This window comes from Bacillus rossius, chromosome 2, assembly GCF_032445375.1.
Source record: "Bacillus rossius redtenbacheri isolate Brsri chromosome 2, Brsri_v3, whole genome shotgun sequence".
Classification (NCBI taxonomy): domain Eukaryota; kingdom Metazoa; phylum Arthropoda; class Insecta; order Phasmatodea; family Bacillidae; genus Bacillus; species Bacillus rossius.
The window spans coordinates 127097373-127123061 of record NC_086331.1 but is presented as its reverse complement, the minus strand read 5'-3'; the positions used below and the strand labels follow the sequence as shown (position 1 = coordinate 127123061).

The window sequence follows — 25689 nt, the reverse complement described above, 5'->3', positions numbered from 1 at the left end:
AAGTCAATAGGAACGGAAATGTGTCCCTAAACATGGTGCTACAATATGTGGGCATTACAATTTGAACAATACTTAGTTAACATTGAGAATTAAAGATAGTGCAGCGTTCTTCATACTGTAGTGACACAAGAAATTATTAGCCCACACATATTCGACGCCATGTTTAATGAAACAATTTCGTAGTTAAATTTTTAATGTTAAATCTTAAATTTAGAATCAGCTCAGTAATGTTAAGGTTTGCTTGTAGGAAGTATTTACAGACTGATTTCTGTCGTTTACGAAAAAAAAATCTACGAACATATACTTGAGTAGGGGGAAAGAGAGGGTTCTGGGACTGTGTAAACATTGCCAAATGTAAACATTGCTCATGCAATGTTGATGCCTTGGAAAGATGTCAATATTACGCAACCATTGTTATGTAAACACTGCACCAGAACACCCTGGGGGCCGCCACCTTGCCGGTCCGTAACCCTGACAACCAAACAGCGTCTGCTGGAGGCCGCCATCTTAGTTCTACTTTTGGTTACCAGAGCGCGCCACCGTAGTCATGGTTGCACAGAGTGTAAACTAAACTGAGGAGCGCCTGGGTGTGAGCGGAGTGCGGTGTGGCCAGTGGTGCCGATGTGCACATGGTTGCACAGAGTGTAGACTGGACAGAGAAGCGCCTGGTTGTGAGCAGTGAGAATGTTGCATGTGGCCAGTGGTGCCGGCGGCGCCCGTGCTGGCCGTGGCGGCCAAGAGCGCCACCTGGCTGGAGCTGCGGTGGAGCGCGCCCGAGGACGGCGGCAGCCTGGTGCGCGGCTACCTGCTGAACGTGAAGCGGCGCGACGGCGGCGAGTGGGAGGAGCTTGGGCTGCCCAGGAACGCGACGCGCCACCGCCTGGAGCGGCTCGAGTGCGGGACCGCCTACAGCGTGCAGATGGTGGCGCTCAACCTGGTGGGCAGCGGCGAGCCGAGCGCCGCGCTGGTGGCGCGCACCGAGGGAGCTCCGCCGCCGCGCCCCGCGCAGCGCGACCTGCTGCGCGTCAACTCGAGCAGCGCGGCGCTGAGCCTGCGCGCCTGGGCCGGCGGCGGCTGCCCCATCACGCGCTTCCTCGTCGAGTACCGCGAGGACTCGCAGCAGGAGTGGTTCACGTGTGCGTCCCTCCTCCTCTGTGTACTCACTCCACAATACCTACACACCTGGAAAATTCGCGAATTCTAGGGGCATGCAGATTTTGCGAAAAGATTTCGAGACTAGCTGAAAGTTAAAAACACTGTAGCATCGTCTGTGTTTCGTGATTGGTAGGGACACTTGTATTTCGCGAATACATTTCGTGTCAAGGTATTTTACAAAACACTGTAGATTTTTCTTGTAACATTGGTAGAGTCCCGGAAATTTCGCGGATTCCTCTGGCCTCAGGATATAATTCAAAGTTATAGGTGTGCTCGACCCATGTTTACTTTCCCATTGGTTGATTTCTTAGCGAGAACATTTTTATCCTTGTTATTTGGCACTACCTGATTCGCTTACTTCTCTCCTAGCTGGACATCGTTGGCTCACGGTCGTAGAGGGGCGTGTCCAGATAACTGCGGTCCAATCATGAACACAGTGCGACAGTGTGGAGTTTTGCATTCTAGCTTGCGACTAAATGAATCTGCGAAATTTCCGTGGCTCTAAACATTGGCTGTGGTCGGTGAAGGCTGTTTTCCCGCACTTGACGGGGCCAATGAGGACGTAGTTACCGTACTGTTGCACGCCCACAATTCGCCCAACCTCTAAGAAAAAGCTACAGTTATGTGTGAAATAGCCTGACACGAGATGTATTCGCGAAATACAGGCGTCCTTAGTGATTGGGTGAGTTTCTTTCAGGTACACGTATTTCGTAACAACACCAATCACGATAATCCAGTGCGGAAGCAAACACGTCCTGAGTGGCTCGGTCAAATAAGGCAACGACTTCTCTCGCAGACGGTCGCCAATCACAAGGAAGAAACCACAGGTGCGGGTGTACCTTGTTGCAGTCTAATAAGTGTTCAGATCTTTTCGCGAAAATTGCATGGCCCTAGCGATTTCAAATCCCTAAAGGATAGACCCTATGATCCTCTATGCACTCGTGCAAATTACATCTGCTGATTGGTTACCGACTCGTAACACCTGTTGACTGGAATGATCGTGATTCGCTAATTCTTCTGTTAAAGATTTTTCATTGGCCCAGAGTCCTTCAGATAAACTGTTGCCCAATCACTGAAGCAAAATAATTTCAAAAGTATTTGGACTCTATCCTATCGCGAAATGAATCCGCGAATTATACAGATCTCTAATAATTAGGCACTGGAAAAATTCGCGGGTTCAATGACCTCTAGGATGAACTTTATAGTTCTGCATACACTCGCCAAATGTCACCCTCTCATTGGCTGCTGTCTTGTGAAGGTGTCCCAATGTAGCGGCCTGTGATTCGATACAGCTTCGGTTGAGTGTTTCTCACTGGCCCAGAGACAACCAGGTGAGTTGTGAGCCAATAGCAGAGGCAGCACTGAGTTACAACTATATGAATTTTAGGCTGTCGTAACATGAATCCGCGAATTTTTCCGGTCTCTACTAATAATACGTAGAGACCGGAAAAATTCGTCAATTCATTTCGCGATAGGCTAAAATACAAATAGTTATACCTCAGTGCTGCCTCTGCTATTGGCTCACAACTCACCTGTACGACTCTGGGCCAATGAGAAACACCCGACCAAAGCTTTATCGAATCACAGGCTGCTACGTTGGGACGTCTCACAAGACAGCAGCCAATGAGTGGGTGACATTTGACCGGGTGTATGTAGAACTATGGAGTTCACCCTGCAGGTCATTGAACCCGCGAATTTTTCCAGTCCCTAATATACGTTAACATGGGCACGGCCGTGTGTACGCAACAGGTGATATTTTCTATACAAAATATAAAATACGATATTTTTTGGACGTGACAACGTCTTATAAATCGATGAACGCTGGCTGCACGTACGAAAAATTGTCACGTTACGCCCGAGCCGAGCATGCAAGAACCGGCCAACCACCGTGCGAGAGAATTCTTCTATAATATCAAACAGGTTAAGGCGGGCTTTTTTAACTAATTGTTCGTGATTATATTTAAACAAATTAATTAAATTAAATTTGCAAAAACTGTAAACAATATTTTAAAATTAAAAAGTATGTGATATTTCATCAATGTTTTCTTATGACGTTATCACGTAAAATTATCGTCTGTAAACCGACTTTACAGACAACCCCCTTTTTTATTTTAACGCCATATGTATTCACTGTAACTATTTTACACTAATGTTTTATATGTGCAATTGATAGCTTTTGACGAGAGCTGGCGGTTGAAACTTAAAAGAACGTCGTAGCTTCTCCGAGTCTAAAGTTATACTAAATGGAAATCTCGAAACGCAGCAAAATGACCTCAAAATGGCGGCGCTTCCCCCTCCACCGCGCGCGATGCGCCACAGTCCTCACTGAGCGTAACGAATTCTTTGGTCCTTTAGCTATCCAGCGGTGTAATTAAATTTTTGATGGAGATAATAAATATGTAGCTAAAACATTAAACTGTATCCCCCGAATTTGTTATCATTCGTTTGTTGATTTGCCTCCCACTATGGTAACAATTTTCAAGATGAATTCACATCAAAAAATTCTTTCAAGTACAACCATATCCAGTCAACTGTTTTGACGTTTTGACGTGAATACGTCTTTAAAATTGCTTCCACAGTGGGAGGCAATTCTAAAAACGATTGATAACAAAATCGGGGGATACAGTTTGGTGTTGCAGCTACATATCTATCATCTCCATCCAAAATGTAATTACACCACTGGATAGCTAAAAGATCAAAGAATTCGTTACGCTCAGTGAGGACTGTGACGCATCGCGCGCGGTGGAGGGGGAAGCGCCGCCATTTTGAGGTCATTTTTCTGCGTTTCGAGATTTCCATTTAGTATAACCTTTGACTCGGAGAAGCCACGACGTTCGTTTACGTTTCAGTCGTCAGCTCTCGTCAAAATCTATCGACTGCATATATAAAACATTAGTGTAAAATAGTTACAGTGAATATATGGTGTTACAAAAAAAATATATAATCAAATATATAATGTCGGTCTATAGGCGACTTCTTAGTGTTCAAACATGATTATAACATAATTAAAATAGGGTATTTTTAATTTTGTATAGAAAAATATTACCTGTTACGTACACGTATTCACGTACAACACACGGCCGAGTCCATGACACAGCCACACCCCATTTTGGTTTATTATTATTATATTTATATATAAAATGTTCTTGTGCTGTGGTCTTTAAATTAAATTAATTTTTTCGTATCTTGAAATACAATCCCATTGGTTGCCGTTTTTGTATTTCCGTGCCATTGTACAACCGGCCTAAAAAAGGGGATTTTTAATACAATTGCGCTTCTAAAATTGATCTAAACATTTTTAATATATCACGGGTTTTTTTCTTCACAAAATCATTTTACCACTACCAGTCAACAAATCACGCCTAAATTATCATTGAGCAAAGTTTCCCCTTCAATCGCTAAGTATGATTTGCTAAATCAACCTACGTCCGCGATGCTGCCGAAAAAAATATGTTTTACCCGAATTAATTTTGAGCTCAAATGAAGCTGTGGGTTTAGACGACTGCGATTGCTTCCTGCACGCACTGTGTGATCCGAAGGCGTGGACACATCTCAAGTTCAAAACGTTGTGAAGTCGTCTGTTATTTCTATTGTTACCTATCGTTTTGTTTTATTTTGGTAGTTTGATTTGTGCTACTGTTTGTGCGTTTCGTTTTTCCCCGTTTCAATCATTTGTTTTCAATTCATTTTATTAAAGCACTATTATTTGAATCGTAATTTAACTTTTTTTGTTTTTCTATTTAAATGTTTCAAGCGATTTGAATTTTATAACTTGGTTTTGGAGCGATCTATTAAAATTTGTTGTTGTGGTGATTTTCAAGGGTAAATATGAAGTCAAATAAAATAAATGTAATTACATGTACAGCTCAATGTTACAACTTACATTTTTTTTTTTCGTGAAATGTTTTTACTAAGAACATAATGATGATTCTATATCGTAAATGTTGGGATTATTTTTAAGTAAGTGATTAACAGTTTAAATGTGTAGTTTCGTAAACTAATATGAAAATAGGAATTTGTTTGTGTTCGCAGCTGAGAACGGAATGGGCTTCAAGGACACTCATACCATCACGGGACTGTGGCCCGAGACCAAATACCACATCAGAGTTACTGCAGAGAATAAAGCTGGTTCGACTGTTGCTGAATACACAATAATCACACTTCCTGTTGCTGGGAATGGAAACATAATATCTGGTAACAGTCATTAATATTGTTTCGTCTCTTCAACTTATCATGTGTAAACAGGTGTTATTACTGTCTTTTAAATCATTTATATTTTAATTGTATTTGAATTGAGAAGTGTGCAAGCAACCAACATATAGTAAAAAAACATTAGGAAAGCCAGTTTAAATTTATCCTTGTTACCTACGGATATAAAATAATTTTATGACCTTCTTTGGAGTATTTATTTCGTTTAATTCCAGCATTTTACTAGGCATAAATATTTTTCATTTAATTTCTCTGTTCCATAGTGTCGCTAGCTGAGCACATTTTCTCTAAGCACACAGCTCTCCGGGTTTATACAACAACCAAACAGAGAAGGATTTGTTTTAGAACGAAAAGAGAGTCGAACTGACGCCATTGCAAAAGGAAGACCCAGATCTATGTTTCGCGTGGTTTCCCGAAGTCACCCCAGGCAAATGCAGGTCTGTTTCCTTACTGTAGGCCACGGCGGGTTCGTTCCCCAGTTTTCACGAGCTCAATTGTTGAATGTATCCGTTTTCTGATGGCCTCGCTTTCGATGAGACGTTTAGACCAAGTCAAAACAATGCTCCGGCGTTGGGTATGCCGCGATGATCCTGTTGTTGGCCGACTCCTTCCAGCTCCAACGATTGCCAGTTCTCACCTTTATGGAACATTCTCCTCTGAGGACACTCACAAGCCTTGTTTGTGTCACAACTGTGAACACAGCCAAAGAATCGCGCAAACGAATGGCAGCAAAGTTTGGACAGATGCGAAACATGCCTGTAATGTTGAGACGGTCTGGCTAAACACGACATTTTTGTCGTCGTGTTTGCATAGAGGTCAGCGGACGTCGATTGAACATCTCCCGTAAAGGCAAAGCGTAAATTTTGACCCCAAAGACTTCAACTCGACAATTCAAAACGAAAACCCTGTGTTTGTTGCAGTTTGTTATCTTCGTGCACTGCTTCACTCGTGTTGAAACCCGTCAGTACAAAGGAGAGCCTCGCTGGTTCTTCTCCTACGTACTCCTGTCACGTGCCGTGTGGACAGTCCGCCCCGCCAAACAATTGCGCTAGCACGCGCGCCAAATTCGGATTTCGCGATTCTTCTCACGTTTGTTAAATCGCTTTTGAGGCCACGTGTTTTGACAAATATTTATCGCCTCGATGTTCCCTAAAAACACATTTAAGTTTGGCCAAACAGTCCCCAAGCATCTTGCATAAAACACACTTAGAAGTTCTAATTTTCCTCAATACATTCATTGGGTTCAGATATTTTAAAGCTAAAATTTAGAAATGTGTCTTGAAATTTTTATACTTGACATTATCACCAAATATACTTTCAGGTTATCATATCGATTAATTGCGCTTCGTAAATATATGTTTATTTTTTAAATAATTCTATCAAAAGTTTAAAAATTTCTTCGTTTGTATATTTGTAGCATGCAACTTACTAGCTCGTTGCATCAATGCCGGCAGCAATAAATTTATACATCACAAAAATATTCACTGTTTGTTTGTATTCTGGTGCAAAACTGTATCATTAGGTAATTGCGTTCAAATTTTATGTAATACAGTTCTTCGAATTCTACTCCCAGAAATTAAGGAATACGTTTGTGTAGTCAGATTTTTCGCCTCTCACCCAGGTATTCCTGGTTCGATTCCCTCTGAGGTGAGATCTGGACCATCTGCAAGCTTTAAACATGGCGGACGTTGTCGAAAGGTTTTGAGTTTTCTCGAAGTACTCTCGTTTTCTCCATTATTGCATTCTGTCGCAGCTCCATCACATCATTTCAACCCTCATCCGATCATGTCATCAATGTCAAGTATACGTTGACCATAATTATTTCATCATACTGAAACAAAAAGTGACATTTCGAAAACTGGTATATTTTGTCGCTATCAGACATTGTAGTAGCAAAACAACGTGCAGAGATCTATATTAAAGAAATAATTTTAATTAAAAACTTGTCTGCAATTTCTGAACTGTGCCAAATGTCTGATAACAATAGCACCTAAGAAATTACGAAACACACAAACGTGTATACTGAGACAATTTCAAAAGGATGTTGCAAGAGATTTGAAAAGAAAACTTATTTTTGTCCTATCACGAACAAGTGGTTTTAATAATTCTGCAGTTGGGAAAATTATAATGTTTATTTATATCTAGCATTTATATAAGGAAATAAAACGTTTTCTGATATTTATAGTTCTTAATTTTCAGTTAAATTTGATCGATAAGAAATTATTATTTAACACTTACTATCATAATTTCCGCATCAGGAATAGGAAACGAAATAGGAATACCAAGTATTTTTCCGCTAATACATATACTTATAACGCTTATTTTTAAATTTAGAAATGTATATATAAATATGAGATATAAAATTTTGCTATGTATAAAACTTTTGATATTAAACATGCTAAAAATACATATTATTTTAGTGTAAGTTTCCTTAATACGTTTCTTTTTTCTTTTCTTTTCCAGGTACTTTTGAGCCAGGGGTGGTTTTGACATCGGAAAGAGAACAGTCATTTTACATCGACTTGAGAATTTTCATACCGACTGTCGTATGTCTGACAATTCTGACTGCTGTGGTGACTGGGCTCTGCATATGTTTCAACAGACGTGAGCTTTCACAACACTCCACTAGCTTATGTCAGTGCCTACAGTTGATGTAATTGTAGTTGTGTGTTTTAAGTAAGCCTATTGGTAAATTATAAATATAAAAATATACATTTTTAAAAAGTCAGAGTTTGCTCTCTTTAAAATTACATTTTAATTAATTACTATCTACATGCATCCTTCCAGCTTTTTCCGATCTCTTAATTATAGTTTGTGTTGAATATCACAAATAACATTAAAATGCTGTGACAAACTTAAGTTTTATTTGGAAAAATTTGGCACAAAACGTTATAACTGCTTAGTATCATTGAAAATGCTCAGAACTAAATGCCAAGGAGAAAAAAAAAGCACAATATGTATGATCACTGAAAATAGTACCGAAGTCATGATCGAGAGAAATAAGTGGCCACACACAATAATTAAAATAAAACCGGACCCGTCCACAGGTTCAACTAAGCATGGGTCAAAGAAAAAACGATGGGTCCACCACCTTAATCCAAAATTGCGAACCAAAAGTTACACGTTCACGTTCATGTGGATTCATAGGTTTCCGTGTCAATTGAAATCTTTTACCATGACTACAAGAGTAAGGGTTTTCCGCTCCGGTTTGCTGCTTAGCTGCCGGTGCTGCAGGCCCAAAATATTTGTTGCGTTAAGTCATTGTTTGTAAATTTTGCACCAAAACATAACTGGGGCCAGGATCCGAGGGCAGAATGCACCCCTTCTGGACGGGCCTGCCATAAATACGTGTAGTGTGTGACAAGTAAACTGTCTCAATAATGTTCGCAGGCTTTCACGGCCATTGTCTGAAGTATCTTGGCTTCTGGGTTGTAGCCGTGTCCTTGGCGAATAATTCACCAACGTTTCGGTCGAAATTGCAGCCGCCATCATCAGGGAGCAGTTACCTACTGAGGTTCTTACCAGTTGTCACAAACTCAAACACTGTCCCGACCCACAAACCCAAACTCTGTCCCGACCCACAAACCCAAACTCTGTCCCGACCCACAAACCCAAACTCTGTCCCGACCCACAAATCCAAACTCTGTCCCGACCCACAAATCCAAACTCTGTCCCGACCCACAAACCCAAACTCTGTCCTGACCCACAAATCCAAACTCTGTCCCGACTCACAAACCCAAACTCTGTCCCGACCCACAAACCCAAACTCTGTCCCGACCCACAAACCCAAACTCTGTCCCGACCCACAAATCCAAACTCTGTCCCGACCCACAAATCCAAACTCTGTCCCGACCCACAAATCCAAACTCTGTCCCGACCCACAAATCCAAACTCTGTCCCGACCCACAAACCCAAACTCTGTCCTGACCCACAAATCCAAACTCTGTCCCGACTCACAAACCCAAACTCTGTCCCGACCCACAAACCCAAACTCTGTCCCGACCCACAAACCCAAACTCTGTCCCGGGCCACAAAATGTCTGTGGTTGGCCCTGTTTCTATCCTCCAACACATAGAGAAAGGTGGTGCTGTGTAGCTGTGTGGTGATAGGTTGAAAGTTGTAGATGAGAGGGCACGATTGTAAAAGCGCATCAGCACTTTTTCAGAAATATGTGTTGTCACCCTCTTAATTTCTGTTTGCTCCTAGATGACTAATATCGCTCCATCGTTCTTACCAGTTGTCCTTCCTGATTGGCTGCTGCTGCTGTGGGCTAATCAGAGCCTTCCTTTCTTCTGGTGGGCTGGGCTGTTTTGCCAATCAGGGGGCGATTTGTCTGCCCCTGATTGGCAAAACAGCCCAGCCAACCAGAAGAAAGGAAGGCTCTGATTAGCCCACAGCGGCAGCCAATCAGGAAGCACCTTCCCCTCAGACAAGAGTATATAAAGGCAGGACAACTGGTAAGAACCTCAGTAGATTGGAAGTCAGCGATGCTAACCACATGGCCGGTAACTGCTCCCTGATGACGGCGACTGCAATTTCGACCGAAACGTTGGTGAATTATTTGCCAAGGACACGGAATAGAACCCAGAAGCCAAGCTACTTCAAACTGTCTCAAGTTTAACAGTTCCCAAAACCAGCACCAGTGGCACCCAGTTCCCAAAGCGTGAAGGCGGACGGAAGACCGCGGGACCGGAGCACAAGCTAGGTGGCTCGGGCCGTGACCTCCTCTGTGTGCCTGGTGCGTGCAGGACAAGCTAGGTGGCACGGGCCGTGACCTCCTCTGTGTGCCGGGTCGTGCAGGACCAGCTAGGTGGCTCGGGCCGTGACCTCCTCTGTGTGCCGGGTCGTGCAGGACAAGCTAGGTGGCTCGGGCCGTGACCTCCTCTGTGTGCCTGGTGTGTGCAGGACAAGCTAGGTGGCTCGGGCCGTGACCTCCTCTGTGTGCCTGGTCGTGCAGGACAAGCTAGGTGGCTCGGGCCGTGACCTCCTCTGTGTGCCGGGTCGTGCAGGACAAGCTAGGTGGCTCGGGCCGTGACCTCCTCTGTGTGCCGGGTCGTGCAGGACAAGCTAGGTGGCTCGGGCCGTGACCTCCTCTGTGTGCCGGGTCGTGCAGGACAAGCTAGGTGGCTCGGGCCGTGACCTCCTCTGTGTGCCGGGTCGTGCAGGACCAGCTAGGTGGCTCGGGCCGTGACCTCCTCTGTGTGCCGGGTCGTGCAGGACAAGCTAGGTGGCTCGGGCCGTGACCTCCTCTGTGTGCCGGGTCGTGCAGGACAAGCTAGGTGGCTCGGGCCGTGACCTCCTCTGTGTGCCGGGTCGTGCAGGACCAGCTAGGTGGCTCGGGCCGTGACCTCCTCTGTGTGCCGGGTCGTGCAGGACAAGCTAGGTGGCTCGGGCCGTGACCTCCTCTGTGTGCCGGGTCGTGCAGGACAAGCTAGGTGGCTCGGGCCGTGACCTCCTCTGTGTGCCTGGTGCGTGCAGGACAAGCTAGGTGGCTCGGGCCGTGACCTCCTCTGTGTGCCGGGTCGTGCAGGACAAGCTAGGTGACTCGGGCCGTGACCTCCTCTGTGTGCCGGGTCGTGCAGGACAAGCTAGGTGGCTCGGGCCGTGACCTCCTCTGTGTGCCGGGTCGTGCAGGACAAGCTAGGTGGCTCGGGCCGTGACCTCCTCTGTGTGCCGGGTCGTGCAGGACAAGCTAGGTGGCTCGGGCCGTGACCTCCTCTGTGTGCCTGGTGCGTGCAGGTCCAGCTAGGTGACTCGGGCCGTGACCTCCTCTGTGTGCCGGGTCGTGCAGGACCAGCTAGGTGGCTCGGGCCGTGACCTCCTCTGTGTGCCGGGTCGTGCAGGACCAGCTAGGTGGCTCGGGCCGTGACCTCCTCTGTGTGCCGGGTCGTGCAGGACCAGCTAGGTGGCTCGGGCCGTGACCTCCTCTGTGTGCCGGGTCGTGCAGGACCAGCTAGGTGGCTCGGGCCGTGACCTCCTCTGTGTGCCGGGTCGTGCAGGACAAGCTAGGTGGCTCGGGCCGTGACCTCCTCTGTGTGCCGGGTCGTGCAGGACCAGCTAGGTGGCTCGGGCCGTGACCTCCTCTGTGTGCTGGGTCGTGCAGGACAAGCTAGGTGGCTCGGGCCGTGACCTCCTCTGTGTGCCGGGTCGTGCAGGACAAGCTAGGTGGCTCGGGCCGTGACCTCCTCTGTGTGCCTGGTGCGTGCAGGACCAGCTAGGTGACTCGGGCCGTGACCTCCTCTGTGTGCCGGGTCGTGCAGGACCAGCTAGGTGGCTCGGGCCGTGACCTCCTCTGTGTGCCGGGTCGTGCAGGACCAGCTAGGTGGCTCGGGCCGTGACCTCCTCTGTGTGCCGGGTCGTGCAGGACAAGCTAGGTGGCTCGGGCCGTGACCTCCTCTGTGTGCCGGGTCGTGCAGGACCAGCTAGGTGGCTCGGGCCGTGACCTCCTCTGTGTGCCGGGTCGTGCAGGACAAGCTAGGTGGCTCGGGCCGTGACCTCCTCTGTGTGCCGGGTCGTGCAGGACAAGCTAGGTGGCTCGGGCCGTGACCTCCTCTGTGTGCCTGGTGCGTGCAGGACAAGCTAGGTGGCTCGGGCCGTGACCTCCTCTGTGTGCCGGGTCGTGCTGGACAAGCTAGGTGGCTCGGGCCGTGACCTCCTCTGTGTGCCGGGTCGTGCTGGACAAGCTAGGTGGCTCGGGCCGTGACCTCCTCTGTGTGCCTGGTGCGTGCAGGACAAGCTAGGTGGCTCGGGCCGTGACCTCCTCTGTGTGCCTGGTGCGTGCAGGACAAGCTAGGTGGCTCGGGCCGTGACCTCCTCTGTGTGCCGGGTCGTGCAGGTCCAGCGGCCGAGCAGGAGAGCTGCGCGCAGTCCACTTCGGACACGCAGTCGGCCATGGACAGTCTGGCCAGCAAGCAGGGGCTGGCTCACAAGGAGCAGTACTACGCCTCGGTGCAGAAGGTGGTCGGCTCGCAGTCGGTGGAGCACATACCAGGTACGGCACTGAGGCCCCGCTCCCAGAACTATCACAACCAGGGGCGCCACAACATTTGCCCTCCATCTGAAACCTTGAAGTGGGGGCAAACGGGGGCAAAGATAGTGCTGTGTAATCAATTTTTAGATAATAAAAATGCTTAAATAGCACCATTTTCCACCTTGAAATACAAATTTTCCCGGGGGAGGATCCCCCCTCCCCCCACTTCAACAGGGGGGATCGATGATTCTTTATAAAAAGGTATATGCCCCCCCCCCTTTGGAAATTTAGTTGTTGCGCCCCTGATCACAACTTAGAAACACACAACTTATAACTGTCATAACTTAGAAACACGTAACGTAGAAACACGCAACGCAGAACCACACAACTTAGAAACGTCGTAACGTAGAAAATCATAACTTAGAAAATTCTAAGTTATGTGTTTCTAAGTTGTGTGTTTCTAAGTTATGACAGCACCCCCTCTTCAGCTATCAAGACAGGTGTACAGCCGTCAAACGTGAGGCCGTTTTGACGTGAATACGTCTTTAAAATTGCTTCCATAGTGGGAGGCAATCCAAAAAAAACGAATGATAACAAAATTGGGGGATACAGTTTGGTGTTGCAGCTACATGTCTAGCATCTCCATCCAAAATTTAATTACACCGCTGGATAGCTAAAGGACCAAAGAATTCGTTACGCTAAGTGAGGACTGTGACGCATCGCGCGCGGTGGAGGGGGAAGCGCCGCCATTTTGAGGTCTTTTTGCTGCATTTCGAGATTTACATTTAGTATAACCTTTGACTCAGAGAAGCTACGACATTCGTTTACGTTTCAATCGTGAGCTCTTGTAAAAATGTATCGATTGCAATATATAAAACATTAGTGTTAAATAGTTACAGTGAAAATACCTCTATGGGGTTAAAATAAAATATATATAATCAAAAATATATAATGTCGGCCTATACGCGACTTTTTAGAGTTCAAATATGATTATAAAATAATTAAAATATCGTATTTTATATTTTGTATAGAAAATATTACCTGTTATGTACACGTATTCACATACAACACATGGCCGTGTCCATGACATAGCCTCGCCCCATTTTTTTTTTCTGATTTTCACATAACATTATGGCCGACGTTTGCATATATTTGTATCATCTGTTCTAGCCTGCTTTTATTAACGTCTGTAGTTAAGCTGTTTGGAAGCAAATTAGATTAAAATATTACTTGTTAATATGTTTATATATATATATTAAAAGTCCAAAACGAATCATTGTAATACAAATATAATCGTTTAAAATGACATTTTTCTCCAATTTAACCTCCAGTTGATAAATTTGTAAATAAACACCACTATATTGATACCTGTAGTACACTGAAATCCCTCTTCCTCCTTTTTATCTCCCCCCCCCCCCCCCCCCCCCCCGTCAGCCCTACTGGATCGGATCGTATGCTCCATCTGTATACTTCCCTAATCTCTGCCGTTCTACAATAGCACGGAACAGAGTTTATACAATGGTAAGCAGACGAAGACAAAATCGTACGGATTAGCTCGGCAATGCTGAGGTCTTACGTTTGCATTGCTCTGTGCGACCAAAAGAAACAAGTTTTTGGCTGCAGTGGTAGCCACGTTGGTTTATGTTCTATATGCGTTAAAAAACTGTCTCAAGTACAAGAATATATAGTGTTCTGTTATTACTTTGTGTTTTTTTTATTATTTATATGAAATGGGAACCTCCTATGATCTCGAAACATATTTTTTTAATTAAATAATTTGTAACTTTTAAATGCAAAAATAACATTAGTAGCATATAACAGCGCATCCAGGGACATGGCTCTGCTAGTGGCTGAATACAATGATGTTAAAAATTAAAATTGTTGTTTCAATAATAATTGCGTTGGGATATAATTATTTTACTAACGAGGATTTGATAAGTTAACTGCGGTATAATTCATTATATTTTGTTGTACCAACCAAACGTAAACATAAAATAGTAATACTTTAACTTACTATTTTATAGTAAATTAAATTAAATTTACGGATGATCCTAGTTCAAAACCCTTGTTATACCTGTAGAGAGTCAAAGATAATTAAAAATACTATCTCAATTAGGTCGCAAGTATCTGTCCAATAAATAAAATAAATACTCTCACAATGAATTTCAGGAGGGTGTTGCACTAGTGAGAGCCGAAAACCTAACCAGTGTCAGTGTCCATCCAGAATGGATAAACATAATTACTTCAATAACGTAGCATGTCTGGCAGTTTGTCTCTTTACACACTGCTCTCCTAGTTAGCTCTGAATTTCAACTGCCAACTTCTTATCCAGCCCACCCAATACTCTAAATCTGACCACGACACCCATTGAATTTGGCACTCACAATCAACTACTTGATTCACTCTCAAATTATGTGCCTGCTAGATTGTTTTATTATGTTATTCGTTTATGGATCTCGATGTTCTGTTGACAAGGTTTCCGAAGACCACGACATAACCTAAAATTTAGAGGAACTGGGTAAGGAATCGCTTATGGGATTTGGCAAGGAACAATCGAGTAATTTCCCTACAGTTTCCTCGGGAGACAATGAAGAACTTTAGACAGGATGGCAACACCGGGATTTGAACCCGTGTCCTACATTTAACTCGAGTCAATGCTGTTCCCGACCCCAGAATGGTTGAATCTTACTGCCCTGACAAATTCTTCTTCCTGGACTATCCTTCTCGTCCTGTACTGAACCTGCCTACTTAATATGTGCACTTTTTAACCCCGCATGAATGTGCCCAGAGGTTTCCCTGTGTCTATACAGGTTTTGCCTGGGCCCAACTTAACTAGTTATAGTCTAGAGTTAAGATAGGAGAGTTAGTCATGGCATCAATCGCTGCCATGGCTGGCCAATCCCAAAAAAAGCACATGATGCATCCTATCCTTTCTGTATGGATGAAACCCAGCATGATTAGGCCTCCTGATATGGCCTGTTATTTTTATCCTGATATGGCCTTCCATAACCCAGACCCCTCCCAAAGAAATACACTCAGTTTTAGTTAGGCTAGGAAAAATTTTCGCAATGTAATTAGTAGCAATCTTCCGTATCTTCACAGTCCGAGCCGTGGGATCAGTTCTGGCTACTGAGCCGAAGGTTGATGCCCCTCCACTTGTGGGAAATTCCCTTTCTTGCTTCAGGACTGGGTGTTATTTTGTCTTCTCGCCTCTACACTGTGAAAGGGAACGGTAAACCCCCGCGGTATCCTCTCGCTAAGTCAGCTTCAACCATGCCAGCGATGGCTTGAGATCCAAACCATTCTCCGGCTCCACAAACCCATCGCAATTCAAACTGATCCAAAGTAGTAGCTGAGATTTATTAGCTTTGTGTTCTATTTTGTTGTGCAGAATTCGCTGAAGACATATCTCCGTACGCCACATTTCACATAGAAGGGGAAGAAACTACATCTTCGCCAGCTCATATTCAAGCATTCGTTTACCATGACCAGAGGTTAGCTGCGATGGAAACAATGCAACTGAAAAGTGTAAGTTTTTTTTCCTTCAGCTAAAATAAAACAAGCATAGTTTTATTTACTATGTAATTAATATTTTACTATATTACAAAAACACAGTAAATCATAGGTTTGTCACGTCAATGTCAAAATAAGATTTTTTTCATTTATTTATGAAAATAAATAATTTATTTTTATCTACAAAAAATTTAAATGAATATATAAAACTCACCAAAATAGTTTATAGAAATATAATTTGTAAAATGGCTTGTGTTCTCAAGACATGACCTTTTCTATGACTTTTGAATTAACGTTTTAAAAAAGAATTCTTTAATCAACAGTTAAATGAATCGTTTCTAGTAATAAATAACTAAGAGTGACAACATGAGTGACCAAGCTTGTTCTGGGAAACCTGTTTGCTCACTATCAATTTTATTGTACATATATTTATCTCCGTTTTGACCTATATGTTTAAACGGGCACTGTTAAAAATTTAAATATAAAAAGTTAACTCAAAATTATTTTTTTTATTTCAAAATTAAAAATCGATAAGAGGAATAAACTAGTATGTGAAATAACATATTTTTAATAGCTGTAATGGGTTTTACTTATTTAATCAAATTTAATTAGAGTAACAAATTAACCGTTCACAGAAACAACCCCATGTTTTTCTTCCATATTGAAACAATAAAAATCACACAAATTTTTATTTCTGCTCAAAAAACTTATTTTATATATTAAGTAGTCAGAATATATACTCTTTGTTTTATTAGATGGTTTGGCTCTATATTTATAACAATTTTTTTTAAATTTACTTTCTTATATATGTTCGCTTTTTATGATATTTCTTTTGAATTTCTATCATACAATTAAGTGAACAATTTAAACCATGAATTGATTTTTTTTCCAGATAAATCCCAGTATTGATTTAAACAAGCTTAGATGGGATCACAAGAGGAAATACATACACTCAGATAGCACGGATTGTTCGGTGTCTGGCGACCTACTATCAGAATCTGGCAACACGTCATTGTCAATGTCTGGTCTCACAAGGAAAGAAAGGCTGTCTTTACAGCGTAAGTAAATTAGTAGCAGAAAGATGGAGGAAAAAAAATCCATGCTTTGTGTAAAAAAAAAACCCACCGTTTGGCACTGCTTATTCCCCATACCTACTTTTATCCAGGGCTGCCCAAAAGGGAGGGGGGTGGTGGCAGATGGGGCTGATTGCCCCGGGCCACAAAATACTCACGTGTAAATGAGGCCACATCTAAAGTGAAATAAAAAAACAAGGGGATGACAAAGTGTTGAATAAATGAAACGAACACTATTGTGTTATGCTAGAATTTAATTTTAAGGGCTGTCAAACGAAAATTTGTAATTGCTCAGATTTAAATTTTTTTTTCATAACTAAAGTTAGTGATGTTAAAATTTTTTTAAACGTTATCACCTTTTTTTTTTCTTTGTCCTGAAACAGTAACCATAATTATTCCAATACGTTTTTCTAAACTAACTACATGCAGGTCTGGTGGTATCGTCCTCTAGAGATAGGTAGAAACCAGGCCCCATGTTTCTCTTCTTCATTTTCAGGTGAATAATGTGTAAATAGCAAATTTGGGACGATGGAGTACAAAAACTATTTTTTTTTTGGAAGGGGGCCACAAACTCAAACACTGTCCCGACCCACAAACCCAAACTCTGTCCCGACCCACAAACCCAAACTCTGTCCCGACCCACAAACCCAAACTCTGTCCCGACCCACAAATCCAAACTCTGTCCCGACCCACAAATCCAAACTCTGTCCCGACCCACAAACCCAAACTCTGTCCTGACCCACAAATCCAAACTCTGTCCCGACTCACAAACCCAAACTCTGTCCCGACCCACAAACCCAAACTCTGTCCCGACCCACAAACCCAAACTCTGTCCCGACCCACAAATCCAAACTCTGTCCCGACCCACAAACCCAAACTCTGTCCCGACCCACAAATCCAAACTCTGTCCCGACCCACAAATCCAAACTCTGTCCCGACCCACAAACCCAAACTCTGTCCTGACCCACAAATCCAAACTCTGTCCCGACTCACAAACCCAAACTCTGTCCCGACCCACAAACCCAAACTCTGTCCCGACCCACAAACCCAAACTCTGTCCCGGGCCACAAAATGTCTGTGGTTGGCCCTGTTTCTATCCTCCAACACATAGAGAAAGGTGGTGCTGTGTAGCTGTGTGGTGATAGGTTGAAAGTTGTAGATGAGAGGGCACGATTGTAAAAGCGCATCAGCACTTTTTCAGAAATATGTGTTGTCACCCTCTTAATTTCTGTTTGCTCCTAGATGGCTAATATCGCTCCATCGTATGCGTGAAAAATCTATATTCCCTTTTATACAAGTGTTGTTGTACCCTAAATGTCTCATTTCCTTTAACATTCAGTAAAAAATAAAACTAGAAAGTGAGGAGATGAACCATGATAGGTTTGACTTCAGGAATGTGGGAAAAAAACTGGGGCCTTTTACCACATTGCCATCGATACAGGTAGAAAAATAGGAGTTAAATATGGTATTTATTAATAGGCCACATAGTTCGACTTGTATTTTTTTTTAATTGAGGATAGTTATCACCACTTCTTGGTAGCTTCCCACCATGCTTAATTTTGTTTCGGGTCCTAGGGACAACTATGGACAACTATTTAAAATGTATGGCCAGCTAGAGTGTGCCAGTCACAATATTTGATTTTCTATCATAAGTGCTAGTGTCGAGATTTTACACATGTGGTCAGCTGGATGTGCTATTCACTGTGCTTGATTTGGGATTTGGCAACTAGGAATGATTTTGTTGTGTTTGGCACATGTGTTCTGCCTGGAGAGTGGTTTTATCATTTGCTGTATTACTTGCATTTATTCGCCCCATCATTTATGACAAAAGGAAATTTGGAGAAGTATGATGAAGGGGTGAGAAGAAATGAGATATGAGTTCAAGATATGCGTCAAAATAATGAACAAGTGCAAATAAAGGGAGAAATAGGAGCAGAAGGAGAAAAATAACACTTAAAAATAAACTCTTACATGCAATGCCAAATGAACACAGAAACTATAGCTGCTGTCGGGAAAAAGAATCGTGTAAATTATATTTATATTACTCTTTACCCCTCTGTGAGAGATTTCTCAGAACTTTACAGCCTTGTATTGTAGGATATTTATTAAATAACAATTAATATGTGAGTTAAATAAATAAACATACAATTAAAAAAAGTGTGTGCATTTAAAAATAAAAGACCAATTGGGGTAAGAAATTAACAACAAGGATTTTTATACATAACCAAGCAAGAATAATTTACAAAACTATAACACTAGAAAACCACGGAAATAATTTTTTTTAAATGTATTGTAACAAGAATAATGTACAAAAATTTATAAAGAAAAAAATTACATTTTTAAAATGAAGAAATTTATAAAACAAAAATTACTAAGCTTGTAAAACAAAGGTAAAACGTACTATCAAAAGCACCCTTCAAATTTAATGATGATACGGGAGACTATGCATATCTTCCCAAATATCTTTAATGTTTCTGCTGCGATTACTGATACTGTCATAAGCAGTGTTGTGAATGTCATAACCAACACATTTGCATAACCAGTCCAACCCCCAAGACCATCTCATGACATTATTGATAGTTTCAGCAAAAACAGCATTTACCACATCCACAAGTACCTCAAAACATTGCAGCTAGGAGTACTTGATCTCAGTAATAGATACAAACCCAAGATGCAGCACCTTATGTAGGAATGCAGACTGTGCATTATCCTCAACAACAGAGCCACTTACCAGAGTTCTTGTTGATGAGATGATGGAAAAAGGAATTGTGGCAGCAAAACTAACAAGTCAGAAAAATCATTCAACCAGATGTGATGCTCTTTGAAACAATACTTTTAGAGACTATGCAGGAGTTAAATCTAAGGATTTACTGAGCAGGACATATTCAAATATAATTGTGTTCACCTGTGACTTAAGTTTTGTTTCGTAGTTTATAAACAGTGAACAAAACGAAGGCAATATTTTGAGCTACAATTTAGCTTGTTATACAGATATTTTTGTCACTCAAACTATTGTGTTATCTAATCTAGGGTGTAGCTCACACAATTTATGATATGATTTTTGAATTAGATACTGGTGAGCTAATCAATGCTACACATTTTTTAATGTATCGAGAAAATAGTCACTTCCATCTGCGCTGGAAAAAGAATATGCCATACAATGCAGTTAAAATGGTAACTACATTTTATTATGTGGATAAAAACTCTATACCTAACCTGTGACATCACAAAGCCATGTTTTTTTCTGTTAAGTGCAATAACTCAAAGACTACTGAGTGGCAGATGATGATGAATAACCTTTTTAGAATGTTGTCAACGGACAAAAACCTATTCCCTTGGCCTGCTCATCCCTAAGTTGAATAACACCTCTCAACATACCCTGTACCAGTTGAATGTGCTCTGTGGCAGGTTGCATTTGCTTCGAAATGGTGATTTTTCATTGGGTTAGCTCATACAAATTAAAATGGGTATTTATAATTGAAGCAGTGTGTATGTAGGTGTGTATCATACACGAGATGTGATACATGGATTGTAAGAAACGTTGTGCAGCAATAAGTGTTAATTTCTATGTGACGTTTTATCAACTATACTCGTCAAACTAATAAATGAAACGTCGAAATGATCCTGTTCTCACATCTTTAAACCCATACTGATCCTAGAGAGGTGGGAGGGTCTTCAACCAATCATGAATTTCCATTGGAGGAAAGGTGGTCTCCAACCAGTAGATTTGAAATGGTAAAGAAAAGGGAAATTCCACTCTGCATTAATGTAGTTTGTAAACAAAGCATTCGATTTTGCCCTTGTAATTCTTTACTTATATGGATATGAAACTAAAAACGATATATCACAGATGCGAGAAACTATGAATACAATATGCCTAATTTTAAAGAGGCAAGCATTTATATACAATAAAAAGAAATTTACTAAGTAGAAATTTTTTTAGAGTATTAGGTAAATATTTATTTGTAAAAATATATATTTTAATTTACCTCTTTTTAAAGACCATATTGTATGTGCCACACTGTTTATTGTAAAAAGTGTAAGGACCATAACAATAAAACATGTTTTATTTCTATTTGCTTAGTTTGTTTGAGTAATAGTTTTGTGCCGAATCAGTGCTACTTTAGGCACAAATTTTTTTTATTTTCTTAGTTTTACAAAATTTTAAATTTTTTTTATAACTTTAATTTACCTCTTTCGCCCGCTGCTTTCGCCCCATCCAAACTTGTTCGGTCGAGTGTACCGGCAGGTTAGCTTGTTGAGCAGTATAGTGCTCTCACCGCCGTTTCCCACCAAATTTGCTGGGTCTAGCCGACTACAGGGCTATCATCAGCAACGGTATCCACTGGCCGTCGCGTTTCGTCACGAGTTTAGCGCTACGCGTGACGAAAGTAGCCGCCCTAAGCTTCCCATGGTCGCCTCCACCCCTTCTCGGAGGTGTGCTGAAGTTTGCGGTCTCTAACACATTTTGGTGTCCTTTTTTCAAGCTCCGCCGCACGTCCCGACGTCTGGCCGGCGAACTCTCCCAGGGCAGGTCATTCACCGGACATACCCCCCACCTCGTCCTGGTCCACAGCGGTCATCGGCCACCCGCGGCAATGACCAACTTCAAGGCCAAAAATCCCCCCCTTGCAAAATGGCCGCCACCAAGTGCCGCGATGGTCTCTGCGAGACTCCGATCCGCATGCCCACACCATCTATCGGCGAAAGGACGAACCAGCTGAGAGCGAGAGCGCACTACTGACCATCCTATCCCCACCAGGAGAAACAGTCGACCTCACACTCAGTCGATAGGTCGCCGGAGCCCTTTGTTTTTTCTTTCGGAGCCCTTCGGAGCACTTCGGGTTTCCCGATCCCCTCCTCCAGAGGAACAGACGACCAGGCTTAATTTTAAGTTAGCTTCCCGGCGCCTTTTCAGGGATTTTTAGGGCAGCTCTCGTCCAGCGCGCATCTTCGCAACAGGTCGCAGTAACGACCCGCAGCAATCGTGATCCGCTTTCGGCAATAATGTAGTTGCTTTCTGAGCCAGGCCATGTCGCCTAGATTTTTTTTTAGTTTTTCTTCGTAGCTGCCCAAATAGTTAAGTTTAACTTTAGTTTTTTTTTGTTTTCATCATAATTATTTCTTCTATGGCTACCGCGAGCTCCCGCGCCGCGCGTCCCCGGATCACCCCCAGGGACAGCCACTATCTACTTCACCCTGCCAGCTAAGGTAAGCTGCACTTCGTCCCACACAAACCTGTTAGGTTGCCCTTTTTTGGGCTTAACTTCGCCCGGCATAAACTGCCTGCTAACCAAGCTAATCCAGGTGGATTATTGGTTATAGGCAGGGTTCCAGAATCCCAGAGGTTTCCAGAATCCCAGAGTACTCAAGAATTCCAGAGTGCTTCAAGGACCCCAGACCAGTTCAAGATGGCGGCCCAGTTCCGACGCCACATTTCGCACCTCAAAATGTAACTCGTGAGCCTCTATAACGGAGTCTCCCTCCATCTTTCGGCACCCCTCAAAAAGAAGTGAAGAACAGCTTGATAACTCCGCCAGTTTTAGGACGTTTTCCTTATTATAAAATATTGTATTTTAAACACATATATTTGTTTTATGAGCCTGCGAGCTCAATGTTCCTAAACAGTTGAACTTAGTATAGCATGAAATGGTGTCCCCCCCCCCTGGCCACCCTTTTTTTTATTTTATTCGTTAGTGTACTCAATGTACTGTATCAAAAATAATAATCTAACATTGTTACCTGTTTGTTTGTAATGGCTGTAATGCCGTCAGATATTTTCAAATGTAATAAACCGGCAATGAAAAAGATACTAAACTACTAATCAACAGTAAAAGCCTCTAATGAAACCAAACCATACGATTGTTTTCATTTGCTGCTACTTGAAACCACAATCCACGTAACCTTTCCTACTGTCAGGGAGGTTAATTTTAAATTGTGTTTTGTAAGTGGGCTGTGCCCCTCTGGCAAGTCCTTTTAGATAATTAGCCTGACGCTTCCACCGGACATTTATTATTAATAATTATGGTTTTATCCTGAGCACAGCACCACGATTACAGTTTCTGCCAATTAATTGTCCAGAAATGCACTTAACAAATATCCGCTATCAGAGCCGAAGGGATTAAAATACGTTTTTGCAAGCATTATAAATTTATGATGACTGTGTTTTTATTTTTTTCCAGGTATGTTTTATTCGAGCAGTTCTACGGTGGGCCAAGAGCTTGAAACCTCCCCTAAAGTGTCGCCGGTCACAGGCAGGAGAAAAACACCGCGAAAGCATAGACACAACGTCAGGTAAAAAGTAAGCTTCTTCACTCTTTGAATTAATTAAAGTAATTTTACAAGTATCTTCAATCAATAGGTAAGCATTTATGAAACATTTTCCTTTTTTTCCTAAGTGCAAATATGTCAGCCTATAATACTGTACCAGCAAAAAAATAGTGTTAATTTTTGTTAACACGTATTTATTTATTTTTAATTATTGCCAGTTAACGTGTTATGTAATTTCAGCACATATATCTTGTTTGACAGAGAAAAATCAAATCGAACTATCCCTTTCTCTTCACCGTCGTCTCTTGGTATTTTATTAAACTAATGTTTTTGCTAACAATACGTGTTAATTATCTCTCAGTATTGAGTCAGTACAATACAAAGGGGATAAAACTGTTCTACTGATATGTAGACACGATAGTTGGCCTTCCTTGTAAAATAAGTATTTACTTTTTGTATAAAATACAAAGAAGCTGATTTCGTAGACTGCAGAACTGACATATTTGGTTAAGTCCTGAACAACGTACGTAGGACATGAAAATTATTCCTGACCAGCAACGCTTATCCCAAATAAGAAACATCGTTCTTGCCGCTGATCAATGAACACGAAAGTAGCTAAATTGTTTTAATATAAATATTCAAGAAGTATCGTTCCTTAGCACTGACTGACAAATATAACGGAAGAGATTTGTCTTAAAAAATTGTACATTTCACTTTTATAATATTTAGGAACACGCATTGAATCCTGAGAAATCAAACTGCTTCGAAAACAACTTTAAGATGATTTTTTGGTGATAAAATTTATAATAGATTTTGTATTTTTTTCAAACTTCCTAAGGAAAAGAAACACTTATTAATTTTCTTTTTAAAATTTCCGTGTGCAGTGTTTCTTAGCTTCTAGTAGTACACAGAAAAAATAAACCTAACCGTGTATGTAGTCAATATTTACATTTCATGCAATATTTGTTCGGAGTTGATAATTTTGGAGGTAATGCATTAAGAAATATAGTAGAAAATTAGATATTTCTTAGCACTTCGATTTGTTTTTTTCTTGTCAGAAGGTTTGTACTGAATGACACTACTGCAGGTCTGTAAATGATTGTATTATGTTTTTAAATGTATAAAAACAAAAATTAGCTAAGTTTCTTAGCATAACTGATTGAAAACTTTATGCAGATACACAATTCTAGATCTGTTAGTTTACATCTGTCAAAAAAAAATCATTTCATTCAGTCGGTGAGAAAATACTTTACTAAGTATATTAACATTAGTAATAAATAACATAAGACTTTTTTAATTCCAGATGTGACGAAGGCAGTAAAAAATATCCTACGTGTTTGGATCCTCCAGAGGGGTTTTCTGATTCGCATGAGTTCAGCGAAGCAGAATGTGATATGAACGAAACCTACAACTCAAGTTACCGCATAAAAGTTAAAACGAAGAAGTTTGACGAGGAAATTCTTACAGCACAACAGAATTTCACGATTGCAGTGTAACAAGAGTTTTTTTTTTGGAGGGGAGAAAACCGGAAAAAAAAGGCAGAGAGCTTAATTTGGAATACATTTTATTCCTAATGCCACACATTTATATTTACTACTTTATTCTCTATGTTTCTTCAATAAAATGGATACATAACAAAGAAAGTCTCATTATTTACAACTACATATATCAATTCCAATAACACAACAGAAACCGGCCCAGCAAAATGCTTTTCTTTGGTAAGTTAAAACTGTATGCTGAAAGCAACATTTATAGCATTTATATAAGCAATCATTTAAAATTAAAATAGGTAATATTTCACTGTAAAAAATAATAAACATCTTAATCACATAGTTCCTTCAGTGTTCAAATTTTAATTTTTTTTTTTACTTTTAATATATTTTATAACCTATTAAAAAATTGTCTTTGTCCGTATACAATAGAAAATTGCCACTTCCGAAAAGCATTGCCGATATGTATGGTGCTAATTTACTTGAACGCAATTCCGATTTTAAAAAAACTAAAGGAAAGTTCTAAAATGCTTAATGCATTATTATGTTGTCCTTGCAATGTCGTCTATCGTGCGCTAAATTCAAGTAGATACCAATTTAGGTAACAAGGTGTACAGTGTAAAGTGACCTTAAAGTCTGCTGTTCGGGTTGTCACCTCACAACCGTTACCAGCACGCCAACACAAAGTCACCAGCACACTATACAAAGTCACCAGCACACTATACAAATTATTTTTGGTAACGATCCTAATCATGGAAGTATTTAACCTGTTACAATTGTATGGGAAATTCACCATAAAAAATAATGTATCTCTTCTACAATTTTCAGCTACTTAGAAACATCCCCAACAAAGCTGTACTGTACTGTACTGAGAAGTTTCCTTCTAAATATCCTCCAAAAAAGACGGACACTTTAAGTACTTCCTTGAAAATAAACAATGTCAAGTTATTACATAACTGCCATTACAATCTCTTCTACTTCCATTATACAAAGACTCTTCTAGCAGTCA

The 25689-nt window shown here is 41.7% G+C and overlaps 1 protein-coding gene across 1 annotated transcript in view; it reads left to right on the top strand.

The window, feature by feature from the left end:
- Positions 1–24833, top strand: part of LOC134528825 (cell adhesion molecule Dscam2-like) — a 51976-nt gene extending 27143 nt beyond the window's left edge. Inside the window, exons 8-15 of the mRNA XM_063362490.1 lie at positions 702–1136; positions 5188–5349; positions 7828–7968; positions 12200–12355; positions 15726–15862; positions 16740–16905; positions 23103–23214; positions 24494–24833. Coding sequence (XP_063218560.1) covers positions 702–1136; positions 5188–5349; positions 7828–7968; positions 12200–12355; positions 15726–15862; positions 16740–16905; positions 23103–23214; positions 24494–24686 — 1502 coding nt within the window. The 3' untranslated portion in view covers positions 24687–24833. The remainder of the gene's footprint in view (positions 1–701; positions 1137–5187; positions 5350–7827; positions 7969–12199; positions 12356–15725; positions 15863–16739; positions 16906–23102; positions 23215–24493) is intronic.
- The last annotated feature ends 856 nt before the right edge of the window (positions 24834–25689 follow it).